Here is a 17446-nt window from a genome sequence, read left to right as displayed (position 1 = left end):
GTCACAACACGTATAATCTATTTTCAAGATTTACTTACAGCATCTTAATTAGTTACATCTGTGTTCTTTTTCAGCACCAAGGATGTTTGCATTGCTATACATCATAAGTTTTGCCATCTATATAAGTGGGCAAACTTTCCACAGCCAGTTTAAAGGAGAAAATTATTCTACAAAATACATTTGTAGTGTACCTGGATTGCCGGGTTCTGCAGGTTTTCCTGGAGATCGTGGACTACCTGGACCTCATGGACGCATTGGTATCCCAGGACGAGATGGCAGGGATGGCAGGAAGGGAGAAAAGGGTGAGAAAGGAAATGCAGGTATTGAATGCCATTTTTTTAAAAAGCCCTAATGTGGATATTTGTGTTATAATTATATCCTTAGTATTCCTAACATGGATATACAAACCTTAAGGGTTTGCTCTATAATTAGTGTAGAAAAGTAGCTACACAACAAATTCCACACCTGTTCAGTAACTGGCCTTATGCAACTAACTGTCTGTCAGCTTCACCACCATCTGCAATATGAAACAATGCTGACCTGGCTGCAGAGCTCCAATGTTGCTAATGAGGACTGGCACTGACAACTCTTTACCAATTTATGAACTTTACTAGCTCATTATAATCTGGTATCTAAAATGACCCAAGTGGCTGAAGAAACAGAGAATGAGAGGAACCTCGGTCCAAGTGGATTCATTCCATGGTAGATCCATGTTATTTCCCCTCTCTACCTGAGCCACTAACAGTGCTAATGGTGATTTAAAATTGACATCAATGTTTTACATTGTGGGTCCATTACAATCCAGCAGCTGAATGTGGAGTATTTCAGGATGCAATCCCTTAATCCCTGCCTGAGATTAATATGGCAAATGCGTTAATGCAAGAAGAATCCTGAGTCAGGTTGCTTCCTCTTTAGAATCACTTGTAATAGCGCCAGTTCCCAGATTTAGCAGGCCAGTGTTCTGTTGTGCCTGCAATTGAACACCCTGTTGGAGTATTATTGTACTGGCTTTAATAGCACTTTTTGTTCAGATTATAATCAATGGATTTGATGGACTGCTGGATTAGAACAGTTGAGGTTGAGAAAGAGAAAAGAGTGGAACCATGAAGGGAAGTGGAGAAGATCAAGATGGAACTTTATGGCTGGATATGTGAATTATGATTAGTACTGCTCATGCCCAAAAATATGTGTCAGTGTTGCTGAGGATAGTGTAATCAAATGACTCCACTGACAGAAATGGGAAGATCAATGAATGATTAAATATATGGACCAATTTGAAATAGATCAGGAAGGGCACTGCAAGGGTTGATAATCTAATGCAATCAGAATTGAAGAAATCCATCTGGTTAGAATGAATCTGATTGTCTTGTGCTAAAGACAACTAAATAACTGAAAAAATGAATGATTAATGAAAATGGATAAGTAGTCTATGCCTAATGAATTAACATCTTCACTTTATCCCAATATTAATGAATCAACATCTTAATTAATGAATTAACATCTTAATTTAACTCATCATCTATTCCCACCAGGACTAATTCCACCCCCACTGGGAGGCTGGTTACTAGCTACTATTATACCTCCTACTCCTGGTTCTATTTTTAAATTTAATTATTTTTAAAATTTATATTAAGCATTTCCTTTTGATTATATTTAATCTGCCTTATTTGGCCTTTCATTTAATTCTAAATTTATTTAAATTTTGTAAAGGTAAAGGTAAAGTTTCCCCTTGTCATTTTTAATCCAGTCATGTCCGACTCTAGCCGTAGAGCCAGCGCTTGTCCGAAGACAGTTTCAGTTGCAATGTGGCCGGCATGACTAGGGAACGCCGTTTTACCTTCCCACTGAGATGGTACTTATTTATCTACTCTACGGCTTTTAGCTAATACAATAAACTTAAACTTGACTTGACTTGGTACTTATTTATCTACTTGCATTTACATGCTTTCGAACTGCTAGGCTGGCGAGGAGCTGGGACAAAGCAATGGGAGCTCATTCCGTTGCATAGATTCGATCTTACAACACTGGTCTTCTGACCCTGCAGCACAGGCTTCTGCGGTTTAGCCCACAGTGTAGTTAAATATAAATGAATAGGACATTTATTTTATTTATATTTAAACTGGCTTATAATTGGCAATTAATTTTCTGTGTTTTTTAACTTTAATTTTATATTTAGTGATTTTAACCCCCTACTATTGCACTTTATTATTTATTGTTCTATTACTACACTATTGCACTTTAAATTGCAATTACTGAAGGCATGTCATTTAGTGAAGTGGATATGAATAATATCCAACTAGTTACTTGCAGAGGGAGATATGGCATTGGCACAGTAGCTAACAAGTCCAGAAGAAAAAGGGACAGATGCTTGAAGGCTGTTCCCTGTTCTCGTTCTGTTGTCAGCTACCAGACTCAAGGTAACCCACTCAGCCAACCCTCCACTCTATCCTTGATGTTGCTAAATGCCAGATCTGCCCTAAATAAAGCCCTGCTTATCCAGGATCTAATCCTGGATGAAGGTGCAGATCTGGCTTGCATTACTGAAGCCTGGGTGGGCACAGAGGGTGATATGGTCCCCTCTCTAATCTGTCCACCCAGGTATTAGCTCCAACATCCAGGTAGATTGGAGGGATGATGAAGGAAGTTGTCATTGTTCATAAAAAATAAATTGGAGGTTGCCAGGCTGTCTGCCCGGTCAATCCCAGGTCTGGAGGAACTTCACATTTTGTTGTGGATCAGGTATTTTGCTGGTTTACTGAGCTCCCTGTGACCCAGCACTCTCCTTTCCGGATCTGGAGGCCATTGTCTTGGCAGCACTGTTATGGTTCCCCAGACTGCTTGCTCTGGAGACTTCAACATCCATGCCAAGGCTGAGGTCACTGTGTCAGCTTTTGAGTTCTTGGAAACCATGGCTTCCTTGGACATGTCCCAATTTGTCATTGGCCCCACACACATGGTGGGTCATACACTAGACCTGGTGTTTTCAATGGGACAGTGAGAGAGTGACCTGAGAGTGCCCATTCTGGTGACAATCCCTCTGTCATGGTTGGATCACCACTCAATTAAATGCAGTCTCTCAGTAGTGGGGAGATGCGACATATTAAGATGGTCTGCCCTTGCAGGCTATTGGATCCAATTGGATTCCAAGATGCAATGTGTGGTTACTGGCTGATCTGGTTGGTGCTCCTGTTGAAGCCCAAGTCAAAAGTGTTGGAGTATGCAGATCAATTGTGTTCCAGTATGCAGTGGGTGATTCTGCCAATCACTCAGTTCTACCCTGCTATTGGGGCATTGTTGTGCATTTATCACTTCCTGCCCCTCCTCTCTCTTGCGTGCCGTCTTCCTTGAAGAAGAGCCTATTCCAAGATAGAGATTCCCTGAGCACATGCTATATGATTGCTCTCTCTCCATCCACACTTGTATCCATGCCATGCAGCTTTAGGGGGTGGTTTACCCAGTTTAGAAATGTTCTTTAAAGCTAAAGAAACTTACCTGGAATATGTAAGACAAATGCCTTTGTTTTTAACTCAAATGCTATATTTTGACCTTTACTACTGAAACTAAAGTCTGTAGTTAATAAACCTAAAGTTATTACAAGTTAACTCCATGTTTTTGACTCTGTACTTAAATTTAGCTCATTGAAACACGTGATAATCTCTAACACAAAGATGGTATGTTCCTGCAACTCAGGCAGCTGAAACAATCACATCCAAATGCCCTCTCCACTGCCGAACCTGTCCTGCCTCTTGGTATACTCAACAACTATGGGCAATGAAGCAAAACAGGTGAAGGGTTGAGAGAATCTAGAGGCATGCCCCAATGGAATCTAACTTAAAAGCTGCAAAAACTTTGTCTGGCATTTATTCAGCAAGGCTACTAGAAAATCACACTTTGCTAACCAGATAAACAAAGCCCAAAACCACCAGGCCAAGTTATTTTGCATTGTACACGATTTATCTGGAATTGGTCACAGTGATAGGCCTCCCAGTAGTATCACCTGTGACCAATAGAATAAAGTGAATGCCATCCATGGGACCTTGACCACTACTCTTTTTCAGTAGATTGAGCTGAGATGAACACTGTGCTGGCTCATCCAATGATTTTAACTCAATTTCAGTATGTTATATCATCTGAGGTTGACAGGGTGCTTGATTGCTGTGAGGCCACCACAGCCTCCATGAACTGACGCATAAAAGCTACCAGGACAAAAACAATGGAATTGGGCCACTTCCATCATAAATGCCCATGAGGGCAGGTTCCCCCACACCCTCAAGGAGACACCCATTAGGTCTATTCCCAAAAAACCTAATGTGGCAGCAGATGATATTAATAATTATAGACCCATCGCCAACATTCCTTTTTTAAGCAAACTAGTGGAGAGGCCAGTGGCCAATCACCTACAAGCACTCCTGAAGGAGACCAATGCCCTCAATCCATTCCCCTCCAGGTTCAGCCTGCATCATAGCATGGAGACAGCATTGGTTGCTCTGAAGAATTACCTTTTGAGGGAGACTGACAGGGGCAAAATATCCCTGCTAGTCCTCTTTGACCTCTCAGTGGCCTTTGATACCACTGAGCATGATCTCCTCCTACGGAGGGCCTTGGAGCTGGGGACTGGTGGACTGGCTTTGTTCTGGCTCCAGTCCTTCCTCGAGGACCATCCTCAGAGTGCAACTCAGGAAAATGGTGTCCACTCTTTGGACTTTCAACTGTGGAGTCCCTCAAGGGTCAATCATCTCCCCCATTGCTATTTAACATCTATATGAGACTGCCAGGGGAGGTTATCAAGAATTTTGGAGCTTCATTTCACCAGTATGCAGATGACACCCAGCTCTATCTCTCCATCCACTCTTCTGCAGTGGATGCTGTCTCATCCCTTGAGTGCTGCTGGATGGATGAGAGATAATAGATTGTGGCTGAATCCAGACAAGATGGAGTGGATGCCCCTAGTGTGGGCAGTTTGGGTGTCTCCTTCTCTTCTGGGTTTTTCTTCTGCTGCTAAGGATGAGGCAAGCAGTCAGGGTGTATTCCTGGACCCAGCACTATCACTACCCAGGAGGTGACTGAGATCCAATCTGCTTATTTCTATCTCGGACAGATAATCTGGGTGATTCATTTGCAGGTCTGTTTGTACAAACAGGAAGTTTTATGGAAACCCCTCAATGGAAGAATAATGACTATCAGTTTTAATTTAACTCAGGTGCTCCTGTTCAAGGTTCCAGTCATTCTGGGAAATGATTTTTATAGTTCTTTTGTGGGCATACAGAAAAGAGGAAGGTTTCAAGAGGAAGAAAGAAAAGAAACCTTCCCTTCCTGACTGCCCTGTCTTCCTGGATGCTTTTTCCCCTCTTGCCCCACTATAGAAATGGGAGCTGCTTATAGAAAATAAAGGGGAAATCCAGGATTAGATCATAGCTATGACTGGATGGCATGCCTCCCCAGTATACTCCCGCAAAGGGTATTTGCAACTCTGGGCACTACTGTTTCATGTGAAGTTGTTAGTTCTCCCTATAAGCAATTAGATGTTTTATTCTAGATCTTATATGTGTTATCTTCAATGATCTGTAAGTCTTTGAAGGCTGAGGGGTTTGGAGGTGTGGGAACAGTTAAGTCTTTGCTTATTTTCAGATATCTATGGTTCTCTACATCTAGGAAGTCTATCAAGACTAGCACATTATTTTGATGGCCCCATTTCACTCTCAAACTGATTGGCACTTGAATGTTCATATTGTCATGCGAAGGTGAGATGACTTGTTGTCTATATGTGTTGCTTATCCACAGAAAGGGAATACGGTGGTGGGGGGGAAGAGCGTGAAGAATAACACACACACAAAGATGCTAGGAAGGAAATGAGATCATACTAGTTGGGATTGTAATTGTTTATAACAGGGTTAGGGGGCCTATGGTCATCTAGATATTGCTGGATGACATTTCTACCAGCTCCAGCCACCATGGCCAAATACTGTATGGTGAATGTTATACCCCAGCAATATAGGAAAGGAAGTACAGTACTATAAAACTGATGTTGTGTCCTTTATTACATCATCTTCAACAACAACAACAACAACAACAAAAAGCCATTCAAATTTGCTATGCAGTAATGAAATTACAAAAAAGGCAGGCAGGGATTATATATTATTTGTTACTGCATCAGGGCACTAGCATTGGGCAATGTAGTTTACTCCATCACTCTCATGTGTGGTAGATATATCAGAAATAAATGTGTTCATATTACAGTAAAGAAATTCCTGTGGGGGGAGGGTCCATAGTTTAAACTGGAACAGTAAATATTTGTTTGTTTGTTCATTTGTTTAAAAAATTTTAACCCAAATTTCTCCCTTAAAAGGAACCAAAAATTAAGACCTTATTTAAGTTAGTTAACAATGAGTATACAATACTAAAATGATAAATTAATACAATACCAAAAACATAACATCAAGACACATTCAATGAAGTACATTACAACATTCCATTTAAAAAAAACCCACTCGGTAGCCATTCACTCAAGGAAAGCTTGCCTGTAAAGAAACGTTTTTCCAGAAGGACAGTATAGATTGGGTCAGTTTAGCTTTCTGTGGGAGGGAGTTCAAGAGTCTGGGAGCAATCCTCTACCATGTCCCCACCAAACATACCTGTGAAGGTGAAGGGACTGAGAGAAAGGCCTCTCCTGATGATCAAGCAGCCTCCTAAAGGGAGATGCAATCCTTGGGATAGCTTGGACCCAAGCTGTTTAGGACACATAAGTTAGAACTAGGGATGGGGAATTTGTATACCAATACAAATATCCCTGCACATCTGGATGTAATAAGGGTCCGGGCCGCAGGACTGGACCATCTGCACATGCATCTTGCTGTGGCACTGGTCCCGCTTGTCCTACCAGTGGTGCCTGGAGCCGTGCTCTTTTCCCAGTCAGCTGGCCACTCCAGGTAGTGGGTGGGAGGACAAGTCTCCCTGCATGGCTGCTGAGTGGCCAGCCGAGCAAGAAGAGAGCAGAGTTCTGGGCACCATTGGCAGGATGAGTGGGACCAGCGCTGCAGCAGGACACATAAGGGGCCAGACCCTTGTTAGGTCCAGGTGCATGGGGATTTTTGTATCCATACACGAATATGACTATCTTCATCTCTAGTTAGAACCAGCACTTTGAATTGTGCCTGAAACCAGATCAGCAGCCAGTGGAGCTACTGTAATATGTTGTGCGCTCTCTGTTAGCAATCTGGCTACTGTGTTTTGGACTGACTGACGTTTCCTGACACTTTCCATAGGCAGCCCCACACAGCGTGCATTACAGTAATCCAGCTGGGATATAACCAGGGCATGTGGCACTGTGGCCAGATCAAACCACAGTGAGCATAGCTGGCTGTAACAGAACTGGCGATTCAGTTCATTACTGACACCAGACACTGATCTAGAGACAAAACAGCTTCCTCAGATTCAGATGGCAAGGAGAGATAGAATTGAGTGTCATCCGCATACTTGTGACAGTGAACCATGAAACTTCAGATAGTCTCTCCAAATAGTTTCATGTAGATGTTAAACAGGCATCAATAGTTTGTTGCATAAGGTGGAACAGTAAATAGGCATCAAACCCCTGCACTTTCTACTTGCAACAACGAGAGTGACTGAAAAAAGGCCCAGTTTCTATATCAGATCATGCCATGGTGCATCTTCTGATGCGGCAGTTTCAGGGACAGAATATATAGTGACAAAGACAGATGAGCCAGGAACAGTGACAGTTATCATATTGTATTGAATGTGAACGTCCAAATGTAGGGAGAGCCTGAATTTGTAAACACAAAGATGTTTTTGGGTTACAATGTGATACACAGTTCAAAGATGCTGTGAAGAATGTATTTTGCTTCTTCCCTCTCATGTTTTCTGTTGGTGTTGTTGGTGTTGTTGATGTTGTTCTTCTTCCTCTTCTTCTTGTTATTAAAAAGCACCAGGCCCAGTCAATCAAAATTATAAAAATATTGGCTGGTATTATATACCAGATACAAGTTCTAACCAAAAACATAAGTATCTGTTAAATATTGGCACAGTATGTATACTGTTCCTAATATTGCTGTTTTTATAGCTCTGATGCAGATATTCCTCAGATCTGCAACTGCTTATATTGCTGTGTAAAATTTCTTGATATTGTTCCCAAGACCCCAATGACTATGGGGACTACTGAAGTATGTTTCATCCACAAGTGAGTTGTTTCAATTGCCAGGTCTCTGTATTTTGTTAGTTTTTTCCAACTCTTTCTTTGCAACTCTGGTATTTCCCAGAATTGCAGTGTCAGTGATCCAGAATGGAATGATTCATTCCATCACTACTATGTCTGGTGTGTTATGTTCAAGGTGTCTATCAGTTTGGATCCAGAAATCCCAAAAGACCTTGACTTTATCATTTTCTGACACCTTCTCCATCTGATGTTCCCATGGATTTTTGGAGGCTGGCAAGTTACATTTTTTGCATAATGACCAGTGCACTAATTTTGCCACTCTATCATGACTAATTTTGTAATCTGTGGAGTCTTTGGACATTTGCAGATGACACAGTTTCATCTTTTTCTTGGCAGAGTCAACATTTGGTCTTAGCACTCATTCCTTGGATCTCAGCTTTCATCACGTTGGTTTGGAGCACTTGTTCTTATGAAGCAAAAAATCAAGCCTTCAGTTTCTTTTTTAAGGGTCCCCAGTTTTAGCCAAGCCTATGTTGAATTATTATCATGCTTTCCATCAATATGTCTCAGGTGTTGTCCATGTAGTGGTTTATTTTTCCAGCTGTTTAATTTATTTCCTAATTGTTGTTTCTTATATTGAGCTTTTGTTTCTGTTATTTTCAAAATATTCTCTATTTTCACTGCCTTGAGTAATTTTGCTCTACTTGTACTGATTTAATGATTTAGGCTTCTTTCCCCCCCCCCCCCCTCGTCTTCTATCTGCTGTATTTGCAGTAATCCATGGCCTCTGATTCTTCATGGTAAACATAATCTGTCCTCATCACTTTTTAGATGTAATGTGTGATACATGTTCATTAGTTTCCATGTTTTTGCATCCAGTTCTTTAAATCCAATCTACTATCGCAGCCAGGTATATGATGACTGGAACTGCCTATGTGTTTATGGCTTTGGTTGTATTTCCACCATTTAATTTTGATTTTAAGATTTTCCAGTTTTTTGATGTATTCCCTTTCTGTCAGTTCTTTAACTTTTGTGTGCATGATGTTATCTGCTTCTAGTATTCCAAGGTATCTATAAATTTCATCACTTGATAGTAATTTTATAATATAGCCATTTTAAAACTTTATTCCATCTACTTTTTGGATCTTGCCACATTGTATAGACAGAGCTGCATCATTTGTCAATTCCAGATTTCAATTTGATATCTTCACTAAATATCTGCACTGTGCTTAGCAGTGATTCTATCTCCGTGGAACCTTTTGGTTATAGTTTTAAGTCATGAATGTATAACAAATGATTGACTTTTCCTGCTTGTTCTGAAATGCGTTAGCCCAATCCAGTTTTATTTAAAATTATTGACATGGGGATGGTGAGATGTTAAACAGAACTGGTGACAAAGAATATCCTTGAACTATTCCTCTCTCTCCTCTGCTGACTTCCCCAATTTCTTCACCATGGGCCATGAAGATCCTTTTCCATTTTTCCATGTTTTTCTTGAGGAACATCTGTTTACTAATCCCAAAAAAATTTACGCAGTTGTTAATCCAGCTGCATGGCAATGAGTCAAGTACCTTTTTATAGTCTATCCAGGCCATGTTGAGGTCTGTTTTTTGTCTTTTTGCATGCTTCGATATCATTTATTAATAAGCAGCTGATCTCATGTGTCTCTTAACTTTTTAAAGTTCCCTTTCTGTTCAGTTGGGTATAGGGAGTTTTCAGTTAAGTAATTATATATTTATCTTGCAAGTACTCCTGTGAGGACCTTGAACATTGTTGGAAGGCATGTAACAGGTCGATATTTACTGGGTCCATTGCCCTTTTAATGATATTTTATTATCAGAAATGTGTGGCCTGTTGTCATCCAATCATCAGTTGTAGAATTTTGGAGTACAGTGGTGCCTCGCATAGCGACGTTAATCCATTCCAGGATTAATGTCGCTATCTGGAAACATCGTTTTCCGAAACAAAAAAAACCCATAGTTCCTATTGGGGAAAAACTCACCGCTATGCAGGGAATCCTCCATCTGGCCACCATTTTTGCTGCCCGGTAAGCGAGGAATCCGGGCCAAAACACAGGGGGCGGCCATTTTGCCAGCTTCCCTGCTCCCCCCTCCCCCTCCCCGCCTTACAGCTGATCTGCGGTGCCTCTTTGAAGCTTCCGCAGCAGCTAAATAGGCAGGGAAAATGCCCTGGGGATGCCTCTGAAAGCCCCGCTTTGCCGGGGTGGGGGTGGGTGGGGTGGGTGGGGGTGTGGCAGAGACAGGCCCGCCACCCCCCCCGCGGCAAAGCGGGGCTTTCAGAGGTGCATTTTCACTGCTGAAAAAAGCCCCAGAAGGCTTCCGAAAGCGGCGCTTTGCCGGGGTGGGTGTGGGTGGGGGTGTGGTAGGGGCAGGTCCACTGTTGAGTTTTCCAAGCTTGCTGGCATATTGAATGTAGCACCTTAACAGCATCATCTTTTAAGATTTTAAATAGTTCAACTGGAATGCCATCACCTCCACTGGCCTTGTTGTTAGCCATGCATTCTAAGGCCCACTTGACTTCACTCTCCAGGATGTCTGGCTCAAGGTCAGCAACTACATTGTCTGGGTTGTCCGGGATATCCAAATCTTTCTGATATAATTCCTCTGTGTATTCTTGCCACCTCTTCTTGATGTCTTCTGCTTCGGTTAGGTCCCTTCCATTTTTGTCCCTTCCATTTTTGTCACAGTTATTACTTACCTGTTAATCATTTAAGTTGTTTAAACGGAACTGCAACTCCCAGAAACCCTAGCCAGCACGCTTTTGGCCAAGCAGTGATGATTTTATCTTTATTTTATTTAACTTTATAGGGTTTTACTGTTTTTATTTACTTGAAACTGCTACCCTACTTTCCAGCTGGGTGCAGTGAGCAAGCGTTATTTTATCTTTATTTTTACAAACAAACCTTATAGTTTTCACAGTTAGCGATAGTCTACCTGCAGCCAGAACCGTACTACTTCGTGAAGAAAGAGTGCAGATAAGGCCGGGTAGCCTTGTGGATATCTGGTGGATACCATCAGCTCGGTCCTTATCAAGAAGAGCCTTAATACCAGCAAACAACAGAAGATTACAAAACTCCAGTCTGGGGAAGGAATTAGACAGTGTGGACAAGTCACTGCTTCTTGCCAGCTCCTTCCTGAAGGAGGGAGGGGAAGAGAGGAAGATAAGAAGCCTTGTTGACCTGGAGGTGTATTGCAGCTGCTTACAACTTAGCCTGGCTCTGAGTTTCTACCCTGGTACAGTAACTCCTTTTAAGGTCTAAGCAGATTGAACTGCTTGGGCTCCTTCCTTGCTTTTACAAACTTGATGTCCAGATTCTATAAGTTTAGCCAGGAGGAACTCTTTGCAACATTCCTGGCCCTACTACTACTAAGAAGGGAATGACTACTACGGTAGAACCAGAAGATATCCTGGATTTCACATTAATGACCCCTGTGCTGCAATCTATTCAAAATAAATTGCTCCCACGCATTGTTCCCTTTTCAGAACTCAGAGACGCAGGAGCATATGTTGAGGCAAAGTCCTTGTGCCAGGAGCTATTCAGAACGCCTGATAAGGATGGTCTACCCCCTTCCCCTCCGAACAGCAACCCAGAAGAGATCATTAGGGCGGTTGAGAAAGCGGGAGGTGTAACAACCAAGAAACATTGGAAACAAACTAAGATCACAAACTTGGTTAATATCAGCGAGCAATCTACTCATAGAATGGACTACAAGGAGCTCGACTTCCTTGGGAAGTCAAGTAGCCCCATAATTGACTTGCCAGACAATGTTGCTGATAATTCTCACCTGCTGAACACCATATGTCTATCGAGTGAATTGGATGCGGATTTTGGTCGTATGAGATCACCAGTCCTAAGCCCCTTACCAGATGCTTTTCTAGGTGCAACAGCCCGGCCAAATGCATTGAAAAATCCAAGGTACACTGGAAAGGATCACGCCCTGGCAGACGCCACTGAGGCCGAAAAAACCCAGAACACTCTAGATCAACCCATTCCAGCAACACTTTCATAAGCGATGATCCTTGTGCACACAACCAGACCCATTTATCAGAAATCAGGGATTTCCTATTTGACATCAAAGAACTTATGATAGTCATAACAGGCTACCTGATGAAATCACAGCAGCTTCCTGCAGCAGAAAGTGAACTCCTGAGGAGGCAGAGAAAGGACAATTCTACACAAGAGTCTGATATGGATTATCACAATCTGTCTCCGAGCACAATAAACAGAATTGCTGGACTGTCCCTGGAGGAGTTACTGCTTTGTGTGGATCCTAAGAATGTAGAGTATCATGGACCTAACTCTCTAAAAGTCCCTATGGAAGATACAGAGGACAATCATCAGACCTCGTTGGACGACAAGGGCAAATCAACTCAAACCACAGAGCCCCCAAGCGGAACAATAAGAAGTCCAGCTGTGAACAGTGGCAAAAAAGATCTGGGCATAGGTGCACCAACAGTTAGAAGGAAGGGGAGAAAGAAAAATATTGATAGGTCTGGTAGTAAGAAGTTGACCAATCTCCTGCAGGGGAAGGTAAAGAAAGTAAAGAAAGGCATTAATTTTAGACCACTCTTTAAATTATTAGATGTGGATGCTACCACTGATAATAATAGAAGGAAGCGGGAGACTAATAAAAGCTCCCCCCAATGTGTCCCCAAGCAAAAAAGGAAACAAATAAATAAGGATATAATAGTGACACACAATGTAAAGGGACCAGGCCTTGATACACCTTATGCATACCCAAATTGCCCAGTTGTCGGCAGAGTAGCACCTCCCCAAATAAAAAGACACCATCATCCAACATCAAATACTGGTCCCAAAATACTAGCAAAGAACAATCAACAAGGGAATGACACTGAGCCCGTCGGTAACCCAATACCTGTTATAATCGGCAACAGGAACGCCCGCAAAGGATTCGGGAGGCGGAAAATAAGCAGAAATTAAACATACAAGGTTACTGCCCCCCACCAACGGAGATGGGCTGGGAATTCATACGAGGCCTATGGTCCTCCACAGCTCCATTGGAGGTCTCAGATATGGGATAGACATTCCCAAGGGCACCAGAACCGCATATGCATAGAGGTTGGAAATCGGTTTGTAAGTGACTGTAAATGACCTTATACGACTGTAGCAGAGAATCATGACTCCCATTCTCAAATGTTGTTACTCTTATTATGGAATGTGATGGGTTGGGCCAGTAGAGTGAAAGATGATGGCACTCGTGGGTATTTGAGTAAATATGATGTTATAGTAATTCAAGAGACATGGTGTACAGAACCCATAGGATTCGATGGTTACAAAGCCTTTGATTTGGAAGCAGAGCCTTCCAAGCACGGGAGGGCCAAGTGTGGCCTAGGTATTTTAGTTTCAACATCACTAAAAGTTAAAATTGATAGGCTACCCTCTCAGCCTCCAATAGCCATGGCAATAGTTATACATTACCAACAAGTCTCATGTATTATAATAAATGTCTATTTAACCCCAGCGAAAACTAAAGCGCAAGTAGAGACAGAGTGGAGGAACTTGGAAGCCTATATCTGGAACATAATACTAAATAATCCAAAAGCATATGTCATTATAGGCGGAGATTTTAATGCGAGAATAGGGCTGGACGATGTTAGTTTGTACTCCAGTATGAAGATATGTCCACCGGAATCAGGGAAACACTTACTGCCTCTACACAAGATGTCCAAAGACAGTAAAGTGAATTATGCTGGACATAAGTTAATACAGATGATCAATCAAAAGAGTCTCCTTATTTTAAATGGGTCTTACCCAGATGACCACCCTGCAGAATTAACATATTGGTCAGGAGAAAGGATGAGCATTCTAGATTACTTTATAGTTTCTGAGTCTGTAGCCCAACACATTGAATCCTTTAAGGTTGGTGATTTTCATGATAGTGATCACCTACCTTTGATTATGGTGCTGGACTTACCATGGTCTAACCCACGCATCAAAGACCTCTACAAAGAGGTTTTAGTCCAAGATAAGTCTGTGAAAGTGGCTAGATGGAACCCCAGAATAGAAAACAGGATAACCAATTTGCTGGCCTCAGACCAACTAGACGAGATTTTACAGAAAATCTCTATGATCGATAACCCAGAAGGCTGCATCGAGGGCTATGAGGAACTAACCCTAGTCATCTATAAAACCATAGAGGAGGCCAACAAGTACACCACAAGAGCAAACAAATGGTTTTCTGCACCCTGGTTCGACCAAGAGTGCAGAGTAGCAAAAACAGAACTAAGAAATAGCTACAGTAGGTATAGAAACAACCCAGAAGGGACCCAATATTGCGTACTAAACAACAATGAGCTCGTTATAAACTCTTCTCCGATGGAAAAAAAAGAGGCAGAAGGTAGAATGTGGAGTCAATTAAGCTCAGCAGTTAAAGCTAAGAATACTTCCCTTTTTTGGCATCTGGTATCTGACCGTCCAATCAGCTCCCCCACGGCCAGGAATAATTACATCCTACCAGAAGCCTGGGAACATTTTAGAGCCCTGTATAGCAGCACAGAATCTGCAGAGTATGAAACTGATGAACTGGACAATCTCCCTCAATGGCCACCAGTGAATTTGGCAGAAGTGAGGAATCTCATTCAAACCCTGAAAGCTGGTAAAGCTCCGGGTTCGGATTTAATCACTACAGAATTAATTAAGAAAAATACTGATTGGTGGGTACCAATTATAACATCCTTATTTACAGCAATTGACAACTCTGGGAGAATTCCCAAGGATTGGGGGCTGGCGATAATTGTTCCTATATATAAGAAAGGCAATAAAGATCTTCCATCAAACTATAAACCTATTAGCTTACTCAATATATTAAGTAAATTGTATGCTAGACACTTGCAGTGAAAATTACGAGATTGGATTGATCAAGAGAACTGTATGGCTGAAGAACAAGCAGGATTTAGAGAGGGTCACTCAACACTGGATCAATGCGTGATTCTGGAGCACTTAATCTCAAAATATGCTTCGAAGAAGCTTATATCCCTTTATGCAGCATTTATTGACTTTAGAGCCGCCTTTGATTCAATCTCAAGGAATATCCTATGGGCAAAATTAAGAGACTCTACTATTGACAAACGTCTCTTATTTTTTGTATTCGCGAAGGCTTTCACGGCCGGGATCTAATGGTTGTGGGTTTTTCGGGCTTCTTGGCCGTGTTTTGAAGGTGGTTCTTCCTAACGTTTCGCCAGTCTCTGTGGCCGGCATCTTCAGAGGACAGCAAACTGTTTGCTGTCCTCTGAAGATGCCGGCCACAGAGACTGGCGAAACGTTAGGAAGAACCACCTTCAAAACACGGCCAAGAAGCCCGAAAAACCCACAACAACCGTCTCTTATTTTTAATTAGGGCGCTATATAAAAATTCCACAATACGAGTTAAAACTAATGCACAAGGCCATCTTACAGCTTCTATCAAGACCGAGAAAGGTGTAAAACAGGGTTGCATACTGGCCCCCCTGTTATTTAACCTTTACATAAATGATTTAGCCACTCAGTTAAATCTACGGGAGCATCATTCCCCTAAGTTGGCAAGTATACATATTGCTACATTGTTGTATGTGGACGACGCCGTGCTTTTGTCAAGGACACCAATAGGACTTAAGAGAATGTTGTGGGCACTCTCCAAATATTGCCAACAAAACCGTTTAAAGATAAACTATGACAAAACAAAAGTCATAGCCTTTGCTAATAGACCAAAGAGGCATACCTGGTATATAAATCACGTCTGCATTGAACAGGTACAACAATACAAATATTTAGGTGTCATTATTCAGGCAAATGGGAAGAAAAACGCGCATACAAAGTATGCTGTATCTAATGCACAAAAAAGTGCTAGTGCAATACAAAGATTTTTTTTGGACCAAAGGGGGGCGTAATGTGACAGCTGACATCAAACTATTTTTGGCAAAATCCGTGGCACAACTGACCTATGGTGCTCCAATTAGCATTGTAGCAGACAGGTCCATAATGGAAAAATTTCAAACCAAATTTTTAAAAACCGTACTATCACTGCCAATCAATTCATCAAACTCAATGGTCCGCCTGGAAACAGGATTAGTAACAATAGAGGCCAGATTATGGATAAGTGTCCTGTCATATTGGCTAAAACGTATTCACACTAACTCTGGGCTTACCCACCTGATATTGAAGGACAACTTCGTATCCCCATGGAGGCAACTGTTGGAGATCAAACTGGGGTATTATGGATTCCCCACAACAGTATTTAATGTCAATGACCTACGACCACGCCAAAGGTCTGATTAAACAACGGATCTTAGACATGGAAAGGCAGCATGATCTGAATAGAGTCAAAGCGCACATAAGGGATATCATTGGCATCAACAGAAACACTTCAATGCCTTATATAAGAGAACTTGAATATTCCGAAAATAGAAGAGCGTTTATGCTTATGCGTATGGACATGCTGACTTCGGCCGTCCTGGAGGGCAGATATAAGAAAATCCCATATCTGAATCGGCTTTGTGTATGTGGTGTAGGAAGCATAAAAACCCTGTAGCACACACCCTTAGACTGTAAAATTTACGATAAGAGCCGGGAACGATATATTAATTCAATTAATTTGAACAGCAAGGGTAGCAACAGGAAGGGCTGTCTTCAGACCCTGCTGGAGGACAGAAATAAAGTTACAACTTACAATGTGGCCAAGTTTGGACGCTTGGCCATCAAGCTAAGGCAAGCTTGGACCAACCAAACGGATAAAGACCCCATTAAGTAGCGTATGCTTATCTAAGGTCATTTGGGCTAGTTAAGGCCCCTCAGGTCATTACAGGATGACAGTGTAAAAATAGATCTATCATATAAGACTCTTTGATATATACTGCACATATTAAACTTTACTGTTTTTGGAATTTTTATTTATGGTCATGAAGGTTTTGAAGATGTTGTTTTATTGGTTTGTAATTGACTTCATGTATTGATCCAACGTTTTAATGGCCTTTGGCTTAAAATTAAATAAAATTGAAAAAGTTGTTTAAACAATCATCCATTTTTCCTTGAGTCTCTTTACAAATGTTTTAATCCATGAAGCATCATTGTTATGTCTGGTTGGGCTTTCCCACATTTCATTCCAAACTTTACATGGGCCTAATTAAGTTTGCTCTCAATTTTCTCCTAGTGATGTATAGAACAACTGTCGGTTATTCTGAAATTGCATGTTTTCTCTATATTGTTTCAAGCATCATATCTTTCCGTTTTCTTTGCTGTAGCTGTTTTAATTCTTCATTAGT

The 17446-nt window shown here is 41.6% G+C and overlaps 1 protein-coding gene across 2 annotated transcripts in view; it reads left to right on the top strand.

Moving 5' to 3' along the window:
- Positions 1 to 17446, top strand: part of C1QTNF7 (C1q and TNF related 7) — a 46698-nt gene that overhangs the window by 21941 nt on the left and 7311 nt on the right. The window contains exon 2 of one of the 2 annotated variants that reach the window (XM_073001049.2): positions 75 to 302. In XM_073001049.2, the coding sequence (XP_072857150.1) occupies positions 75 to 302 (228 nt within the window). Of the gene's footprint in view, positions 1 to 74; positions 321 to 17446 lie in introns of both variants that reach the window. The other variant, XM_020806588.3, reaches the window with a different exon arrangement.

The sequence above is a fragment of the Pogona vitticeps genome, chromosome 5 (assembly GCF_051106095.1).
Source record: "Pogona vitticeps strain Pit_001003342236 chromosome 5, PviZW2.1, whole genome shotgun sequence".
NCBI classification, from domain to species: Eukaryota; Metazoa; Chordata; class Lepidosauria; order Squamata; family Agamidae; genus Pogona; species Pogona vitticeps.
This window is presented reverse-complemented; position numbering and strand designations above follow the sequence as displayed.